Source organism: Struthio camelus, chromosome 30, assembly GCF_040807025.1.
Source record: "Struthio camelus isolate bStrCam1 chromosome 30, bStrCam1.hap1, whole genome shotgun sequence".
NCBI lineage: Eukaryota > Metazoa > Chordata > Aves > Struthioniformes > Struthionidae > Struthio > Struthio camelus.
Genome location: NC_090971.1, coordinates 4794752 through 4813806, shown reverse-complemented (window position 1 = coordinate 4813806; position 19055 = coordinate 4794752). Strand labels below are relative to the sequence as shown.

Genomic DNA, 19055 nt, shown 5'->3' with positions numbered 1-19055 from the left:
CATAGCTAGAGTTCAGCTGATCCTCAGTCCAGATACTGCTGTGAATGGAAACTACTGAGGAGTGAGATGGATTACTTACATAACACCTGTGGAAGATTTAGTGTTCTCTAGTGACCTCTGCAGCTCAACAGGGCTCAGCCTGTGTTAGTAAAAGAGGCAATGTTTCAGCTGTAGCTCTGTCACAGGGAGAATCTGAGGTGTTGCATAAGGTGTTTTTGGCAATTAAAGAATGAATGCGGGTGTGGGAAGGCAAAGTAGCAAAGGAGTGATGTGCTCTGTTGTTGAAACTGCAAGTTGCTGCACTGATGACAAACTCCAGGTTGCAAATTCAGAGATAAAGTGTTGCAACACTTGCCAGCCATGGTGTTACAGAAGAGCAGGTATACGATGTTAGGAACTCCTACATGGTGCTGTTGGCTTGCCCACAACTAAGGAAAGCAGTGAAGAAATGGGTCAGCTTTAAAAAGAAAGCAGTGGTAGACTTGTTAAATATTAATACCATGATTACTTCAAAAATAAAGGGGGTCCAACAGCAGAGGCCAAACACCACATCTCCCTCACCCATATAGACTGCGTATCCTGTAACATCCCTTATCTGAATGTGCCAACTCCTTTCCACTCCTGCAGGATTTGGTATTTGACTGGAGCTTCAGGGAATTTGTACTTGGCTGTTCACACCACTGGGTTATACAAGTGCCTTTCTTATCACTGCACTGGTCTTATCCCATGGGATGTTACTAGCAGCTGCAGGCTTTGAAAAGCAAAAAGTTTCACGTGCTGCACTCAGTGATGTATATAAAGTCTTTCCACCATAAGAAATAAGGTTCACTGCAGTCTGAAAAGATATCATTTCTCGCTCTCTACCCTAAATTCCCTTCAGCCTCCTCTCTGGGTAGTGCAAATAGGATTAGATTGTGAGAAGAGCGCAAGGGCCAGCCTGCATTGCCATACAGCTGTGCTGCATAATCCTGGAAGGGGCTCTCGCCTTGAGATCTGAGTTTCAAGGGAAACCTTCCACATGCATCTCTTGCACAGCAGGGTTATTCTGCCCTATAAACACATCTCACAGTTTTGCTGTCCTCTACTGACATCCTGATGTAGTAACCAAGAACCACCTGCTGCTGAAGGGGAAATCTTCCACAATCCTTTAAAAATCCTCATGCTTCAGAGTCATTATGCTCCCCTCCTCTGCTCCAAAGTTGTCAGCTTAAAATCAGTGTTAATTCTGATGATGGCTGTGCTCTAATTCAGGGTAGCTTCATGTTCAATGAATGCTCAAATGGTGTCCTAAGCTGGGGTCCTTGGAAAGGTCCTTTTGTGTTGGTGGCAGCACTCCTCACTCTGACTGCCCTCACTTTACTATCAAACCAGCTAATCTGGATCCCAGCCTAAAAGCTCCCATGTGAAGCCACTGGGGAGTTCCCAAGAAAACAAATTAACTGTCGGATATGACCACTGATGATAATGAATAGGAGCAATTAAGACTTTCCATTTGATGACTGTAATTTTAATGGGCTGGTGCAAACCACTTTAATATGGGAAGGAAGCGTCATCAGTGTCACAGGTAGAACTGAGCAGATGACCCACTAAACAGCTGGGTGGATCATAAAAATAGGAAGCTATGTAGTTAGACTTGTCAGATGACGAGCAGCTCTGACTGCCTTCCCAAGGGATTTGTCCTGTGTGCAGTCATTCTCACCGTGGATCCTCATTGGACACTAAAATGAGGTTGGCAGTGGCACATTCTCTGAGTGCTGCTGATGCCTTGGTGACATACGGCATGTTCTTCATGCAAACTCTCCTGGCATCTCAGAAATATTCCTATTCCCCGTTAGGGAGGAGACAATGAGAAAAATGCCCGCTGCTGAAGAGGTTCTGTTGGGGAACAATGTGTCAAGGCCACAGCTGGGATAGCAGTTATCACCTCAATACCCCACTGCTTTCTCCTGAATCCAAGCCCATAGGGTGCTAAGCACAGGCTCTGCAAAACTCCCCATGCGGGGAACAAAAAGCCTCCAGCATTTAGCACAACAGACAGTGCAATAAGACACAAACACATGAGTTTCTTGACCCCTTTACAGTTGATATTGTTCTCTTTCAGAAGACCTTCAAAATGCTTAGTTAATGGGGACAAGAACTGCCCACCTGGGCTTACTGGGAAACAACAGAATTATCTTTTATGAGGAAAGCCTGTTGCATAAATAACCTGTGAATACGTGAAGAACCTGACTCTTCTCACACTGTTACAAACCAGAAATAGCCCCATTAAAGCCAAAGGGCTTAAAAAGAAACTGTTGGTGCAAAGTGAGTGTCCAATGCCAGTGTGCTGGACAGCTGGCAAGTGCTGGACACTGCCCACAGCTGCCCTGTTACATGTCCTGTTTCAAACACATGAATATCTCTGAACCACAAGCCTGTGATGAATTAGTCACCTCCAGCAAAACTGTCCCATAATCGTCTGGCAAAGCACGTTTTCCCTTATCATTGGGCCAGGAAGTCAAACTTGTGAGTAGCCCAGGAGAGGACATCTGTGGGTTTGGCTCCACCACAGGGCTCCCCGGTGTGTGCAGGCTGTCGTTCATGCCTCTATCCCACTTCCCCATCTGTAAACAGAAGGAAATGGTCCTTCCTCCCCTTCCTAATGAGACAGCTATTTTCTTGAGGCTCTGTCTTTCTGATCACCATTTAACGTGTGGAGAGTGCAATACCTGTGCCATAGATAATGGGCTCATTTGCCTGAAACTAAACCATTGGGCCAAAGATTGACGTACAAAAAACAAAGGTAGCGTCTCATCATTGTGGGGTTTGGATTATTTAATGCCCTGGTTCTCCTAGGTACTGTGCACACGCAAGCAGAGCACAAGGTTTCTGAAAACAGATTTTTTTCCGTGACACGATACACATCCTCTCGTTCAGGGTACACCACTGTTCTCCTCATTGTTCTCCACCACAAAGCTCGTGCCTGGGTTTGTCTCACCCTGCACCTGACAGTACGGGAGCTGGTGAGAGTAAGGGCCAGAACTCACAGCCACAAGGGCGGCTTGGCGCGATGGGGCAGCAATAGTATCGGTAGGCATCATGCCCACAGCACTGCAGTGTCTTTTGCCATGTTCCCCTTCATGCTCCAGCCTTTGCCATAATTACAAAACTTCTCAGTGATGAGCGTGGGCATGATGAGAGATCTGCATATCAAACACAGAAGGGTTGTTGCTCAATTTTGATGTATCCTCCTTTTTGCTTTATCCATCTGTTGTTACCTTACCTGGTAAGATTTCCCTCTAGATTGGCGTCTGTCTGGAGATATGCCAAAGCAAACAACAAAGTTCCATGCACCATTCTAAATGTTGCTGCACTTTTTCAGATATGTTAGAAGTTTCAGTTATTTATTTACTGCAAATTTTTTACTACATTCAGCAAATACTGTTTGAAAAAAATGAAATATCTGAAAAAATATTTTCTCTATTTTGTTTTGTAAAATATTTATCCTGTGATTTAAGTTTGATACAGCTACGAAGCAAAGTATAGCACTTTGATAGTACACTATCTAGAGAAATAGAAAACATTTGAGGGGATCAGCTATTTTTGGTATCCAGCAGATTCCTGGTATAGTATAGTGTCCAAGCATGCACAACACCAAACTCTGTCAATTTTTACAGAGAGCAGTCAGAAACATTTTGATCTTTTTTCTGTTTTGCTCTCACTGATGTAGCTTCTGTGAAATGCTGTGATTTAAAGCTGGATAAAGTTATATTAGTGTGAGCTTTGCTTTAAGCCATCACAAAGTTTTAGTGCTGGGCAGGTGTTGCTGCTACTGGTAGGGCAGGCCCGAGTCCTCCTATTTTATATCTCCCAAATTCCCAACATAGCACCAACAATTTCCCAGTAAGCTTTGGAAGAATGAGGAAATCCCCAGATTAGGGGAAAGAAAATCAAAAACAGGGTGTGTCCACGGCTTTAATGTAAGTGGTAAACTGCAGTGATCAGATAAAAGTGAAACCAGGAAAGGAATCAATGGCTGGGCAAATGACTTTTGAAGGACCAAAGCCACTTTATGTTAAGTGTAGAGGAAAGTCATCCTTGTTGGGGAACACAAGTCTCGTTAGCACTGCGTCCATGTTCCTTGGCAGAAAGATACAAAGCAAGACGTGCATTTTCATTAGGAGAAATACTTGCGGAAAGAGCCCTAGCTGTGATCATGGATGGTTAAGCATAGTAATAAGGGCGCAAGGGAAACTTCTGAGTGGATAAACTTGGGAGAAAAGCTGGAACTGAGCATAGTAAAGGCTTGATAGCTTCCATCCCCAAAATAGAAGCAGAATCTTGAGAGCTGGAGGCAGAAGCATTTCCAGATTATAAATAATCCTTGCCTTCCTGTTCCTGCACCAAGCTGACACAAGGGATTAACTCGTAAAGGCAGGCTGTGCCCTGTCTGAACAGATGAGGAGTGAGGAATTAGGCATGAAAAGGAAACAATACTGTAGGAAGGAGAAAAGTGGCTTCTGTTCAGCAGAGGTGGATCTACCTCCTCAGGACTAGGGTGCTGAATGCACCAGCTGCCCGGAGAAGAGGCTGCTGCCTTGAGCAATGCATGGCATTTATTCTGGCCACAGAGGACTGTCAGCCATCACGACGGGTGACACAACATTGGTGCCCACTGTCTGGGTGTCTGTAATACCCAGTAGCAAGTCTTTCATCACCCAGCTGTCTGTGTCTGTCGGGGAGAGCAAAGAGGTATTGCTTTAATAACTGGAGACCGTGAGCTGACAAAGACATAAACTTATCCTAAAGATTCTCAGTGAACCACTGCCCTTCTCTTCTTGAGGACCACTGAACTCAGTCCAGCACTGAAAAGCTCAGGGAGCCTGATGGAAAAACAAAGGAGGTCTGAGGCTCTGGGAGACGATGGCTCTGTCCACGCAGTAATGCTCACATAGCCCTGAGAGCCAGAGAGCATGTGCCAAGCTCTCTGTCTATCTTGATGGCACAAGGTCGCCTATAAATCCCATGGAGCCTTGCTGTATGCCATATGGGGAGGTGGGACATCCTAAGTGCTTTGTGCATTAGACCATTATATTAAATGTTTTATCATATTTACCTACTGAGGGAGAAATTGAGGTCTTAGGAAAGAGATGATTTACACTGAGGAACAGAAAGCAAGTCTCCAGCATAGCACTAGCCACACTGCCCTGGCCTCCACATCCTCCTTCTCCACCATGCTGCAATGTGCAAAAAACACAATTAGACTAAGAGAATTAAACAGTAAAATAATCTGAGGGCTTCAGAAACTGGGCTATGTCTCCAGTGTGCCTTGGGCACATAGGCATCCAGCAGAATGAGGAGTGGTGCCTGTCTGACACCTCTCATCTGACAGAAGTGTGGCCCTTTCCTACAATCAGGACAGATATAAGGATCATGCCTTTTTAATAACCCACGCAGCAGATATAAACAGGAGGTACTGAACAAACGCATCATGAGAACACGTTCACCTCTGTGCTAATTATACTCCACCCTCCTGATGCATCTTTAGCAGCTACAAATAGCTTTGTAGTGAGGTCTTACTGAACAAAAATACTCAATGCACGCAGTGTTCTTTGGGTCTCTACATTAAATCTCTTAAAGAGAAGAGTGCACTAACATCTGAATGCTGGGTAGTCACTGTATTTGCGATGTGACTGTTTCTTTCATTAAGGAGGGCTTTATTTGGGGACCGGCCATTGGGCTGAGATTTTGAAGCTCTGTTTAAATCCCAGGTTTGAGACTTTCCCAAATCGCTCTCCGTTATGTATCAAATGGGTACATACTTCTGTTTGCATCATTTCCAGTCTCTGGTACTGGAACTCTCATGGGCCTGGTTTAAGGGACTTTAACTGTCCCTAGCCACTGGAACACTTCAGTAGCAGGAAGAAGCAGTTGTTTGGAAGCAAAACACTTTTGTAACTAATAGATGAAAGACCTGAGATAGCTCAGCCAGGATGTAGGCCAACTGTAGAGTCCATTTCAGTCATCTGCTGTCAGGATTTAACTTTGCTGTTGAAATGCAGGAGTATGGTAAGAAAAATCTCACTTTCTTACTGTCTCTTAACAATTCACGAATGCTACTGTTTTACTGCTTACAATAATTGCTTTAACAAACTGGCAATATGTGATAGCACCTCTGAGCTGCTTTTACCTATCTAGACAAGCTAATAGCATTACTTAGGGTGACCAAAACAGGCTTGTTATGCCCAGTTCATCAGAACATGGACCTAAAATACTAGGACGCACCTTTCACATGCTAGAACATGCTGAACACCCCTCGCTACTGCATCCTGACTGTCCTTGATCTTAGCATAGGTAAACAAGCTGTTCTAGATATGCTAAGTATATGCTACAACCACAGCCTTTAATTTGGTTTTCAGACAAAGAGGAAATTCCTTGACATCTCTCTTTCATGTCCTACCTATCTCCCCCATCCAAGCACACCACAAGAGGGGCTTTGACATTATGTGCAACTGTCTCTCCATCATACTAGCAATTATGTGGTCTCCGCTGGGTGTTTCTGGGTGCAAGCACAGTAGTTGTAGTACAGGAATTACTGGACCAAAACTGAGTAGAAGAGTGGATGAGAAGGGGAAGTGATTTTAATTTTAGCTTTATTTGAGTCTACCCTCTTGCCTACTGATCCACAACAGGCAAATGCGTGTTTGGGCAGCCTTTGTAGGATGACTCGTGAGTGACACACAACAAGGAACACCAGTTATTGGGGGTCCTCTCTGTGTTTTTTTGGGTTCCTCTTGATCAGCAGCAATGAAGTGGGTTCTGGACAGGCCTTTTTTTAAGAATCAATCAATATAGGGGGATATTTTGCCTCAGCCTTGCATACTTCATCCTCCTTGATTCTTGGGCAAGGTTGCATCCTGCTGTCTTATTTTCTTGTTTTGCTTATCATATGGTCACAGCTTGTCTCCTTGTTGAGATAAACATATTAGTGATATGGATAGTTAAAGTTTCTGCCTTGCTTTCTAATTGTAATAGTTCTTGATTTTCATTCAGAATATGGCTTTCCAGATCACGTGTTCTTCCAACGTTTGAAAACTCATGCTAGCTGATAGAAACTTGCAGAGGTTTTACTAATAAACAATGGAAATCTTTCTGGCCTCTAACAGGCAAAGGCCATAGCTGTCCCAGGAATTCCTTTTCAAATGAGCGTGTTCAACAGAGAGCTAACGTAATCGTGCAGCGCTGAAGAGAGCATCTTCCGCCATCAGTGGTGATGCCCCCTGCCCCAGGAGGAAAGCCACTCAGCAGGGCAGCCATGTACTGGGGGACTTCAGAGATGTTGGAAGGTGACGCTGATCCAGCGTCAGCAGGAGTGCAAAGTTAAGGGTGAGCAATTCGCATGCTCCAGGACAGAAAACGCACATTGGCAAACCTAGGAAGGGGGGAAGTTAGCAGAGACTATGGATGACCCAGCCTGTGCCTCTCCATCACAAAGCATGGCTCTGAAATAATAAAGAAAGCTACAGTCAGCTATAACTGAGTTGAAAGATCCTTCCAGGCACTGGTACTTAAAAGCTTGCCTGGAGGTGGAGAGTTTTATTGGAGGAACTTGCTGCTGCTGTTTGCAATAATTCCAGTTTGGCAGAACAAAGGCATGAAAAGAATGAGCAAATTGTATTACCAACGTGAATTCCCCTACAGTCCTTACAGTTAAAGAATGAGGTGCTGTAACGCCTTTTATGTCTTAATCCATGAATAAAGGCAACAAAATAACTTGGTCTGTATGCAACCTGCAAATTCTCTGAAATACTAAATTCACTCAAGACAGGCCTAAAAAGGATCTTCTCTAAGTAAGAGGGACTTTTCCTATTCTCATGTGGTCCTGAGAGATTTGAAGAGAGCCTGTGGCAAAAGAAAAAGTCACAGTCCTAACCCAGGTGCTCTGACACTACTGCAAGTCTATATTAAGATCAATTTACTGCTTCTTGGGCTGCTTGGTTTTTTCCTCTATTCCTCTGTTGGTCAAATCCTCCAAGTACATAAATTATCTGGGGCCTCCCAGATTTGCAACACTTCAGTCTCTGACTCTACAGTCATGTGTTGTCTTTTGAGCAGCTTAAACTCATTGGACCAGAGATTCATGGCTGCTTTTGTGTCCCTACAGCCCCTGGCAACAATGTGGGCGTCATTAGAAACATGTAAGACACTCCTACCAATCTGCCAGTTACAACACAAAATAATAACATGCCAGAGCCACCTCTGAGTGTTCAGAAACACTTTCTAAAACAAGAGATAAATGATTTATGTCTACAAAGCCTATAATTCCTGTTTTTCCTCTCACATATCCTGTTTCTGGAAGGTTGAACCCCTCTGGATGGGAGATGTGAACATCCCTTGTTTTTTTCTGAAAATTCATGAGCATGTCTGCTCTTCACCATTTCTTCACTCTACTTGGAGTAGGTGGAGCTATCCAATAACTTTTATATAGCTGAAAACAAAAGAGGTGGTGGAAGACAGATATCAATCAGAAATTACAAGCCTGAGATTATGCCAATAAGTGGGTAGCTGTGGCTGGGTTTGGCTGGTAAATAAGTCAGTCATTGTTTCTTTCCAGGAGGAGGACTAGATACTACTATATAAAAGTTCTCACACACTAGGTTTCCTCACTCGATTTGACTTCTTTCCACTGGTTCCTGCCGTGGGACACGGTAAGGCATTTCATGCTACTGATGAAAATTAACCGCGCTGATTAGCCCGAGAACGCTAAACTGGAAAAGCTGACATTAAATATGGCTCTGGGTCTTGTAGTCCAAAAATTGTTCCTCTTTTACAGTCAACCTTTTTCCTAATGATTCAGTGTGGGAGATTACTTAATTATATGGAAAAGAGGGAGAGCTGGGACATAGAAAGCATGGTCTTTGAAGCCCCTTTGTTTGGCTGCACATGTCTGGGTTCAACACCACGTGGCACGGCTCTATACGGACAAATCCTAAGCATTTCTGGAATATAAATCATAAAAGGGACAGGAAAAAGAAAGCATTTTTGCAAGTACCTAGCAAAGAGTGGGAAACAAAAGATCTGAAATAGAATGGAATTTGATTCCCATTTTTCAGTCTTTCATCTAAATTTAAAAAGGTACTCTTCTGATGGCCTTTTTCCTTGGAGGAACCAGCTTCTCCTCTGGCATATTTAGAGACCTCAGACTGCTCCTGAACATCCTTTTCATTAGCAGAGCTGTCGCTTGCCTGCCAGAGGAAGGTAAATTACTACTGCTAGCACAGAAGGATGCAGGCTGTGGTAGGGCTTAAATGCCAAAGATATGCTCAAATTCCACAGCATCTTCGCAGGTCTCAGCCTTGGATACAGCCACCCATTGAGCCCCTACAAATGGTGTAATAGAGAATCCTGCTGATGTGAAGTTTTGTGCAGCTTGTTCTTCCGTTGCTGCTATCTTTTCCATTGGCTGTTCCCCTTTCTTCTTTTTTTTAGTAAGAAATAAAAACAGTGACTCTGCCCTTTTGAAACTGAGGATGAAGGATTTATCCTTTAAAGTACAATGAAGTTACTGTTATACAAAGGATGACTAGTGTTCTTACTTTCTCCTGTATGACATGGAATATCAATACCTATCTCCAAGCCTCGCAACCCTTTTGAAATTCCAAACCCACATTCAGATATGGGGGTTTACCTCTTCCAGTGGTATGCCATTCTGGCAACTTGCTACAAGAAAGAATGATTAAGGAATGATTATAATTGCACCTCTCCTAGGACAAGGACCAGTTACGTATGGACAGAGGAGCCCAGCCCCATAGAACAGTAGATCAAAGGCTGTGGAATGAGCTGAAAACTTCCCAGGCTGTTCCAAGTAACTGTTTTAGAACTAGATATTCCTGAGGCCACCCTTTTGCATTAGCAAGGTGCAGAGGGGGATAGGGGACAGAAAGGAGAGAAAGGTATTTTCATGTATCAGCCTGCTTTTGGAAAGAGATAGGGGACAAAGTAACACAAGCTTTCCTCCCCCTGAGTTTGCTATAAGGACTGTTTCTCTTTCTCTTGGAGGGCTCCCCGACTCCTGTGACAATGGGCTCCCATCAGCAGAAGGGTGACAGCCAAGGGATCCCGGAGCAGTCTGGTGGATGCCATGGCAATGCTTACAGAGGAGGATCATGCCACGGGGGTGGCGAAGGAGGATCTTGCCATAGTAGTGGGGAAGGAGGATCTCTAGGCTACCAGATCCAAGGATCATCCTGCCACAGTGGAGGGGGAAGCAGTGGTGGTGGTGCTATCTACCAGACCCACATATCCTCCTCCTCCTTTGGAGAAGGAGGTTCAGGCCACCAGAGCCAAGGATCCATCAGCAGCAGTGGAGATGGTGGTGGAGACGGATCAGGCCACCAAGTCCACATAACATCGTCTTCCTTTGGAGGAGGAGGAGAAGGAGGAGGAGGAGGAGGTTCAGGCCATCAGGGTCAAGGGCCCATCTGCATTGGAGGTGGTAGCATAAGAGGAGGAGGAGATGGTGGTGGTAATTCAGGCTACCAAAGCCAAGGACCTATCTACAGTGGAGGTGGTGGTGGAGGAGGAGGAGGAGGAGGAGGAGGAGGTTCAGGCCATCAGGGTCAAGGGCCCATCTGCATTGGAGGTGGTAGCATAGGAGGAGGAGGAGATGGTGGTGGTAATTCAGGCTACCAAAGCCAAGGACCTATCTACAGTGGAGGTGGTGGTGGAGGAGGAGGAGGAGGTTCAGGCCATCAGGGTCAAGGGCCCATCTGCATTGGAGGTGGTAGCATAGGAGGAGGAGGAGATGGCGGTGGTGGTGGTTCAGGCCACCAAAGCCAAGGACCTATCTACATTGGAGGTGGTGGTGGAGGAGGTGGTTCAGGACAGCAGGGTCAAGGGCCCATCTGCATCGGAGGAGGTAGCATAGGAGGAGGAGGAGGAGGAGGAGGAGGTGGTAGTGGTGGTGGTTCAGGCCACCAAAGCCAAGGACCTGTCTACATTGGAGGTGGTGGTGGAGGAGGTGGTGGAGGTGGTTCAGGACAGCAGGATCAAGGGCCCATCTGCATCGGAGGAGGTAGCATAGGAGGAGGAGGAGGAGAAGGAGGAGGAGGAGGTGGTTCAGGACATCAGGGCCAGGGGCCCATCTGCATTGGAGGTGGTAGCATAAGAGGAGGAGGAGATGGTGGTGGTGGTGGTGGTTCAGGCCACCAAAGCCAAGGACCTATCTACAGTGGAGGAGGTGGTGGAGGAGGTGGTTCAGGACAGCAGGGTCAAGGGCCCATCTGCATTGGAGGTGGTAGCACAGGAGGAGGAGGAGGAGGTGGTGGCAATAGTTCAGGCCACCAAAGCCAAGGACCCATCTGCACTGGAGGAGGTGGTGGTGGAGGTGGTTCAGACTACCAGGGTCAGGGGCCCATCTGCATTGGAGGTGGTGCAGGTGGTGGTGGTTCAGGTCACCAGAGCCAAGAACCCATTTGCATCGGGAGTGGTAGCATGGGAGGAGGAGGGGGGGGGGGAGGCGGTTCAGGCCACCAGGGCCAAGGATCCGTCTGCATTATTGGAGGAGGTGGCTCAGGCCACCAGAGTCAAGGATCATCCTCCTTTGGTGGAAGCAGCAGTGGAGGTGGTTCATCCAGTTCTGGACGTCCCACCATGCATCAGCAGACCCAGCCAATCTCCTGGCCACCACAGCATAAACATAAGTAGTTGCTGCAGAAGTGGCTCTCGGATCAAGAAAGCCCAAGATACGAACATAACTCACCGATTTCTTTCTCTACTAAATTTAAGAATATTTGCATGATTCCTTTCGCCTCTTACTGGAATTTTTCAGTGCCCCTGCTGATCCAGAGCCTCTGGTGAAATACATTAATAACTTGCAGTCTGATGCCAGGGTTGTTTCATGTTTCTGTTTTCTGCCTCAGTTTCCTAGTGTTTGCACGAGACAATAAAACTTGCAATTCTAGAAAGCTTCAGTGTCTGAGTGGTTGGATTTTGTTTTCTACCACATATTTTGCATTATTCCTCTTATTTTCTTCTGAGTTGATGCTGTTGTAATAAAGCTCCAGAGCACAATTGCAATGGAAACCCACACGTAGAAGGGATGCCAAGGACATCAACGAGTCAGATTCACTAAATATTTTTGTTTCATCTTCTAATGTCAGTTGCTACTCACAATCTTGACCCATCAGATAAAATACCACAAAGTTAAATATTGCAAATAGTCTTTCTTTAAGAACAGAACCAACCTCTACCTCATCTAGGCATCATGCAATGACCAAGGTAGTTATTTAAATGGATCAGGAGAGGAAAATGTAAAAAAACTTTACACTTTAGTACAAAAAATTACCATACACGATTATAGGTGTGAAGTAGAGTCCTTTCCATGTGCACATTGCATGAACTCTTGCTGCTTGCAGCTGCACAAGGGTAGAGAGGGCACTTTCTCCATGATGCACATTCCACCCAAGTAGCTGGAAAACAGAAATGGGGGGGTCTATCCAACCCTTGCTTCAGCTCTGAACCCCCCAGTGCAGCAAGCAGCTGGGACAGGACTTCAGAAAGCACCTTCCAAGAACTGAGACACTAAGCCTGGAGGAACTAGGGCTCAACTAGAAACTCATCATTCACACAGGAGTAAAATACTGCTCCAGGTATGAGTCTTCGGAGGGAGTTTCCCTATGGGAAACAATTTCTTTGATGTGGTATTTTCAGGTAATTAGCAGGGAAAAGAAAATAAACCTCTGCCTGAACTGTTCCACACAAGACAGATGATAAATGTTTAGAACTGGCTGAGCAGAGACCGGAATGACCCATGCCTACAGCAGGTAAAGGGAGCTTCATGTTGACATCTTCCCCTACCTTCCATTCTCTCTCCCCAGAGGACCCCAGGGCTACACACGTTCTCAAAATGCACCTGGCCAAGCTTCTCCGAGCATACAACAGCCAATGCTGCCACTGAAACAGTTGAGTTGCCTGGAGTTTCAATAGGGAAAAGCCCTAGAGTGCTAAAATACCTGTGAGAAGGAACTTCACAAACACTGCCATTGCTAACAGAAAGCTCAGGGTGTCACTTCAGGGTGTTGAGAGTGCTGCTAACAGATGTCCCTGCACCCAAAAGTGACCCAGAACCTACAAGGACCAGAGCAGAGTTTCAGAGGCTCCCATGGTGAGAGTAGGAGCACAGGACACTCTTAGCACTCAGTGCCGCTTCACAAACACCAGAGCCATCTCCCAAACTGGGAGGATTTCATCCTTTTGGTTCAAATCCATCAAAATGCTGATGCGCACGATGAATGCTGGATCTGGTACCCTCCACCAACAGCACTTCAACTTCCCTCTAGAAGCAACATCCTCCCTCCTCCCAGAGGGAGTATAAAGCCTGCCTGACCTCTGTACCGTCCATAGTGGCGCATGCAAAAAAAGAAAAAAAAAGCTCAAGCTACACTAGCATATCTAGGCACATGAGAATCCTGTATTCCCCTTCACAAGGGAAGGGGAATCCTTGCTGGCCCAGTGACAGCAGTCCTACCCACTACTTGCATGTGACATCAGCTCTTAGCTACCCTGCACCACTCTCCTTTTACCTCAGACATCTCCACAGTCTGTAATATACACTAAACACATGCATTCCACAGCCCCCTTCTGCTGTCAGCCACCACTCCAGCCAGAGTCTCCCAGCTTGGGTGCAGGCTGCTAGCTGAAATCTTACAGCCCCTGCCTTCAAATCTCAGCTGCAGAAGTGCTCACAAGTGATATCTGCAACTAAACTGCAGGTAGCCTAGCAAATGATACAGGAGAGAGGTGTTCTGATTTGATGACTCAAGACAAGTGGGCAGACTGAGCTGGGTTTGGTTAGTAAATAAACCTATCACCATTCCTTTGGATGCCTCACTTCCCATATCGGAAAGCTAGAAACCATATAAAAGTTGCTGGGTCTCACAGCACAGCATTCATTCAGCTTTGCTCGGTTGTATGTGCCATCAGAACTGAGAAGGGTAAGTCCATTTCTGCTGAACGGAGAGATTCTTCCCCTTTTCTATTTATAATTGTAGAACAGAAATGCCTCAGTAAAGTAAACTTGATGGGTGATAGCTTGAAAGGCAGGAAAGTTGCTTTGATTAATTTAAATCTCCTAATGATGTCAATAGAAATAAAACAATCCCATGATGCTGGAAGCAATGTGATTCATCACTACAGAGATCCAGATAGAAGAGTTTTGGGATAAAAGACTTCAAATGATAGGTTCATTATCTTGAGCAATCTCTTGAAAGTGCAAGGCTTTTCTAAGTTGCTGTGATCCATGGATCACACTGAACTTAAAAGAAAGGCAGTTCACTGACTATAGATATCCTTTTAATGTTATTGTGCTGTAAAAGGGTCCCTCCGGATGGTGGAAATTATCGTTGACAGCAGCAGCTTCTCTTGAAGCTCATTTTCACAAGGCTCAGCAGTGTCTCCTTGGTGCTCCTTCCTAACAGTTCTCTTCCTTGCAGGGTTGCTGCTCAAAGATGTGCTCCCGACAGAACTCCGGAGGCTGCCACGAAACATCCTCCCAGTCCGGGGGATGCCACAGCAGGGGCTCATCCTGCCATGGGGGCAGCTCCTCCAGCTACCAGGCACTGGGCTCCTCTTGCTGCGGGAGCGGAGGCTCCAGCAGCTATGGTGGGGGCATGGCCTCGTCCCAGCAGATCCAAGGATCCTCCGGCTTCGGCACGGGAGGAGGATCCAGCGGGGGCTCCATTATCATCTCATCTGGGGGTGGCAGTGGAGGGTCGTCCGGATGCTGCACTGGGGGCGGATCCAGCGGGGGCAGCACCGGTGCCAGTCAGAAGATCATTGTTAGCTCTGGAGGTGGAGGAGGTGGCAGCTCATCCGGGTGCTGCAGCGGAGGATCCTCAGGCTATGGAATAGGAGGAGGATACAGTGGTGGGTCTTCAGGAGGCAAGATCATCATAGCAGGAGGGGGGAGCAGCGGAGGATCCTCTGGAGGCTGCAGCGGAGGATCCTCAGGCTATGGCGTGGGAGGAGGATACAGTGGTGGCAGCGGGGGATCAGGCCAGAAGAGCATTGTCAGCTCTGGAGGTGGAGGTGGCAGCTCATCCGGGTGCTGCAGCGGAGGATCCTCAGGCTATGGAATAGGAGGAGGATACAGTGGTGGGTCTTCAGGAGGCAAGATCATCATAGCAGGAGGGGGGAGCAGCGGAGGATCCTCTGGAGGCTGCAGCGGAGGATCCTCAGGCTATGGCGTGGGAGGAGGATACAGTGGTGGCAGCGGGGGATCAGGCCAGAAGAGCATTGTCAGCTCTGGAGGTGGAGGTGGAGGTGGCAGCTCATCCGGGTGCTGCAGCGGAGGATCCTCAGGCTATGGAATAGGAGGAGGATACAGTGGTGGGTCTTCAGGAGGCAAGATCATCATAGCAGGAGGGGGGAGCAGCGGAGGATCCTCTGGAGGCTGCAGCGGAGGATCCTCAGGCTATGGCGTGGGAGGAGGATACAGTGGTGGCAGCGGGGGATCAGGCCAGAAGAGCATTGTCAGCTCTGGAGGTGGAGGTGGCAGCTCATCCGGGTGCTGCAGCGGAGGATCCTCAGGCTATGGAATAGGAGGAGGATACAGTGGTGGGTCTTCAGGAGGCAAGATCATCATAGCAGGAGGGGGGAGCAGCGGAGGATCCTCTGGAGGCTGCAGCGGAGGATCCTCAGGCTATGGCGTGGGAGGAGGATACAGTGGTGGCAGCGGGGGATCAGGCCAGAAGAGCATTGTCAGCTCTGGAGGTGGAGGTGGCAGCTCATCCGGGTGCTGCAGCGGAGGATCCTCAGGCTATGGAATAGGAGGAGGATACAGTGGTGGGTCTTCAGGAGGCAAGATCATCATAGCAGGAGGGGGGAGCAGCGGAGGATCATCTGGAGGCTGCAGCGGAGGATCCTCAGGCTATGGCGTGGGAGGAGGATACAGTGGTGGCAGCGGGGGATCAGGCCAGAAGAGCATTGTCAGCTCTGGAGGTGGAGGTGGCAGCTCATCCGGGTGCTGCAGCGGAGGATCCTCAGGCTATGGAATAGGAGGAGGATACAGTGGTGGGTCTTCAGGAGGCAAGATCATCATAGCAGGAGGGGGGAGCAGCGGAGGATCATCTGGAGGCTGCAGCGGGGGATTCAGCAGTGGCAGTGGGGGTTCCTCAGGCCACACAATCATCATCAGCTCCGGAGGAGGCAGCGGAGGGTCCTCCCAGTCCACGCAGCAGAAATGCCCCATTGTCATTCCCAACGTTGAATCCCATCAAACCAAGCAGGCCTGCCACTGGCCCTCCAGCCACCAGAAGTAATGGCCACAGATGGCCCCGGAGCTCAGCAAGAACAGCCCTGCGCGTGACAGGTCACCATTTTCTCTCTAGATCTGATGCTCTCTTCCCAGTTGGCCTGTTTCCTCCCAGCACATCCTCTTCTCTTGATGCTGCATTGCTGTGAACTCATTGTGCCAGTGCTCTACCCTGGTGCTGGCTTTACAATGTCTTTGATTGGGCTCTGCTGCTTTTCTCACCCATCAATGTGCATGGAAATAAAACTTACTGTGTACATAAAGTACTGTTTTTGCCTGCTTGCTTTATCCTGCATCAGTTCCATGTTTGCTTTCAAAAAGTATATAAACATACAAAATACATGCAGCTAAGAAATCTTACATCTTCTTCATCCTCCAGCGCTGGAAAAGATGGGTATAAACAGGTCATGCTTGAGAGAGATCTTACTGCTTAAGCTGATGGCCTGTGCCCTTCTTTCTAATAATGTCCACCCAGACTGCAGTTTTAGCACAGGGAATAGCTCCTCCTCAGCTTCCCTTTCCCAGAGAAGAAACAACAGTACAAGCTCCGGGTTTCACTGCAAAGAGCAGTATCCTTTGGAAAGACACAGTCAGGTCTTTATACACTTTCTCCAGAGGTAACACAAGAAAACTATTCATTTTGGTATGCAACATCCAGCAATGTTTGTGCTGACACAATCAACAGGGCATCTTTGGGACAAGCATGATTACAGTCTTGAGTTCCATGAATTTTGATATACAGGATTTTTATTGTCTATCTCCCATACAGAGCTGGTACACAGTAAACAAAGTTAGGAATAAAAGGCTCACTTTCCAAGAGGTATGCATTAGCCTGGCAAACACTCTGCGACTGACATGATTCTGCCTTTTTGCAGAATATTTGGAGAGCTCCTTTTATGTCAGCAGTATCTTTACACCATGGCCAGTGGCATCACAGCTAACATTGCTGTGCCTGAATGAAGCTGCTGTAAAAAAAGGGTTGTAAGAGCTGGTCCTGGTTTCTCTCTCTCATAACAATATGCACCCAGGCCCCATCTCTTGAGGCATCCGCAGTGACTCAACTGAAAGATAACATGACCTGCCTCTCCATTCTGAGGGTGACTGGACCGCAGAGCAGAAAAGGGCCCATCTGCAGGGCCTCATCTGTAGGACATCAGAGCACAAGCAGCATGATCCAGATTTTGGGCAGCCTCCCCCACAAAGCCTCTTGCATCCCACCTTCCCTTTACTCTACATATGTATTAGAGCTGGTGTGGACTCCATGCTCCTTAACTTGGGAAGGGTTATGGCAACGGTAACCCCTTCAGCAACTGTAGTTTCAGCCACATTCTTCCTCTCCATGGGGCAGGCACCACATGTGTGCATGTGCCACAAGTTTGGTGTTTCCAGTCTCTGTGGGATCTTAAGCATGCAGAGTCTCAGGGCCTGCACACATGCAGGGTGCACAACATTTGCAAGAGTAACTCTTGCCATCCCTGCTGAAAGGCCATGCTTTGCTCTGTGGCCTTCCCTCACTCCCTGGGTCCAGATGAGCTGCAAATCCTCAGTGTGCCTTTATGCAAGCCACTATGGGTTAAGTTCACAGGGAGGGATCAAGCTGTTGTGATATTCAGTAACTCAACACCCATGTTTCATGGATGAGAGCCAAAATTCCCATGAGACCTTATACTGCCTTTTGGTGACTGAAGCAGAACTAGGGCTGCTGGAGGGAGTCCAAAGCAAGATGAACGAAGCCCCCTGCACACACATTCCTGGAGGCAATGCTGGTATAGATAGTCCTGTCCTCATACCACTGAAGCTGTGCGCATGCCCTAAATTATGTTCATCGTGACAGGGCTGGGCAGCTTATTGCTGCCATCACATATCCTCTCAGTTAGAACCCCCAATTATGCCTTCCTCTGCTTTATCTCCCATGGGGGTGGATGCTGTTGTCATCCTCAAAGCATGCGTGACACAGTGACAGGATGGAGCTGCTGCAGAACACAGAAGACAGCACTGCAGTTCCTGTGCTGGCAAACTGCTGTTCTCCAGCAAGGCATGTTTCACAGGAAAATACTCAAGAGGCCTCCTCACCTTCAGGTGTGGGTGGGCTGGCCAGAGAAACAGGATCCTCACAGAACCACCTGAGGCTGAAGAGATGTTTAGGGTTCTATGGTTCAATAGTAGAGTCTTGATGGCCTCCAAATGCACCTTTGCAAACAGATTTTAAGACTTCCCTCACCACAACCCAATGGTAAGGATTCCTAGGAAGCTAGAATAAAGCACAGGCCTTCCTGCTCAATCCAGAAGCACCACCAGCGTTCCCACTCCTGAGAGGGTATGGGGAAACAGCCCCCAAATCTCTGCCTTCCTCACATGAACTCTTGAAATGACTCTAGGCTCAGGTATGCAGCAGGGACAGCCATGGAATGTCTGCAGAAAGGTACACCGCCTGATCAGAAGTGGTATATCTGCCACGTTCAGCACATGGTTGCCCATTTCTAGCAGGCTGAAAGTACTCCTCTTCCCTGTCCAGCTCCCCACTCCAACTCACCAATCCTTGAGAAATGCCTGTTTCCAAATATTCCTGGACCCTGCTCCTGCCCATCCCTTACCCTTGGCCTTCCATTGCTCTCTAGCACTAACTCGCTCCAGCATTCATCCCTCAGCATCCACTCTGTCTCCACTCTCCACTGAGTATCTGAGAGGCTGCAGCCTAGCAGAAAGGGGTTTTGGATCCCCAAAGTAGACCCCAGGAGCTTTCGCCTCCAACATTTCAGAGCAA

At 47.5% G+C, this 19055-nt stretch overlaps 3 protein-coding genes across 4 annotated transcripts in view; 2 read left to right on the top strand and 1 right to left on the bottom strand.

Annotated features, from left to right (window-relative positions):
* LOC138062904 (keratin-associated protein 19-3-like) overlaps nucleotides 1–19055 on the bottom strand; it is a 45793-nt gene that overhangs the window by 22171 nt on the left and 4567 nt on the right. The window lies entirely within an intron of this gene.
* Nucleotides 2949–11762, top strand: LOC138062901 (uncharacterized). Its single transcript, XM_068922168.1, has 2 exons — nucleotides 2949–8687; nucleotides 10039–11762. The coding sequence occupies exon 2, from the start codon at nucleotides 10060–10062 to the stop codon at nucleotides 11683–11685; it is 1626 nt and encodes a 541-aa protein (XP_068778269.1). The 5' UTR covers nucleotides 2949–8687; nucleotides 10039–10059; the 3' UTR covers nucleotides 11686–11762.
* Nucleotides 11960–16304, top strand: LOC104144892 (uncharacterized). Its single transcript, XM_068922167.1, has one exon. It carries the CDS (start codon nucleotides 14487–14489, stop codon nucleotides 16296–16298), a length of 1812 nt encoding a protein of 603 aa, XP_068778268.1. The 5' UTR covers nucleotides 11960–14486; the 3' UTR covers nucleotides 16299–16304.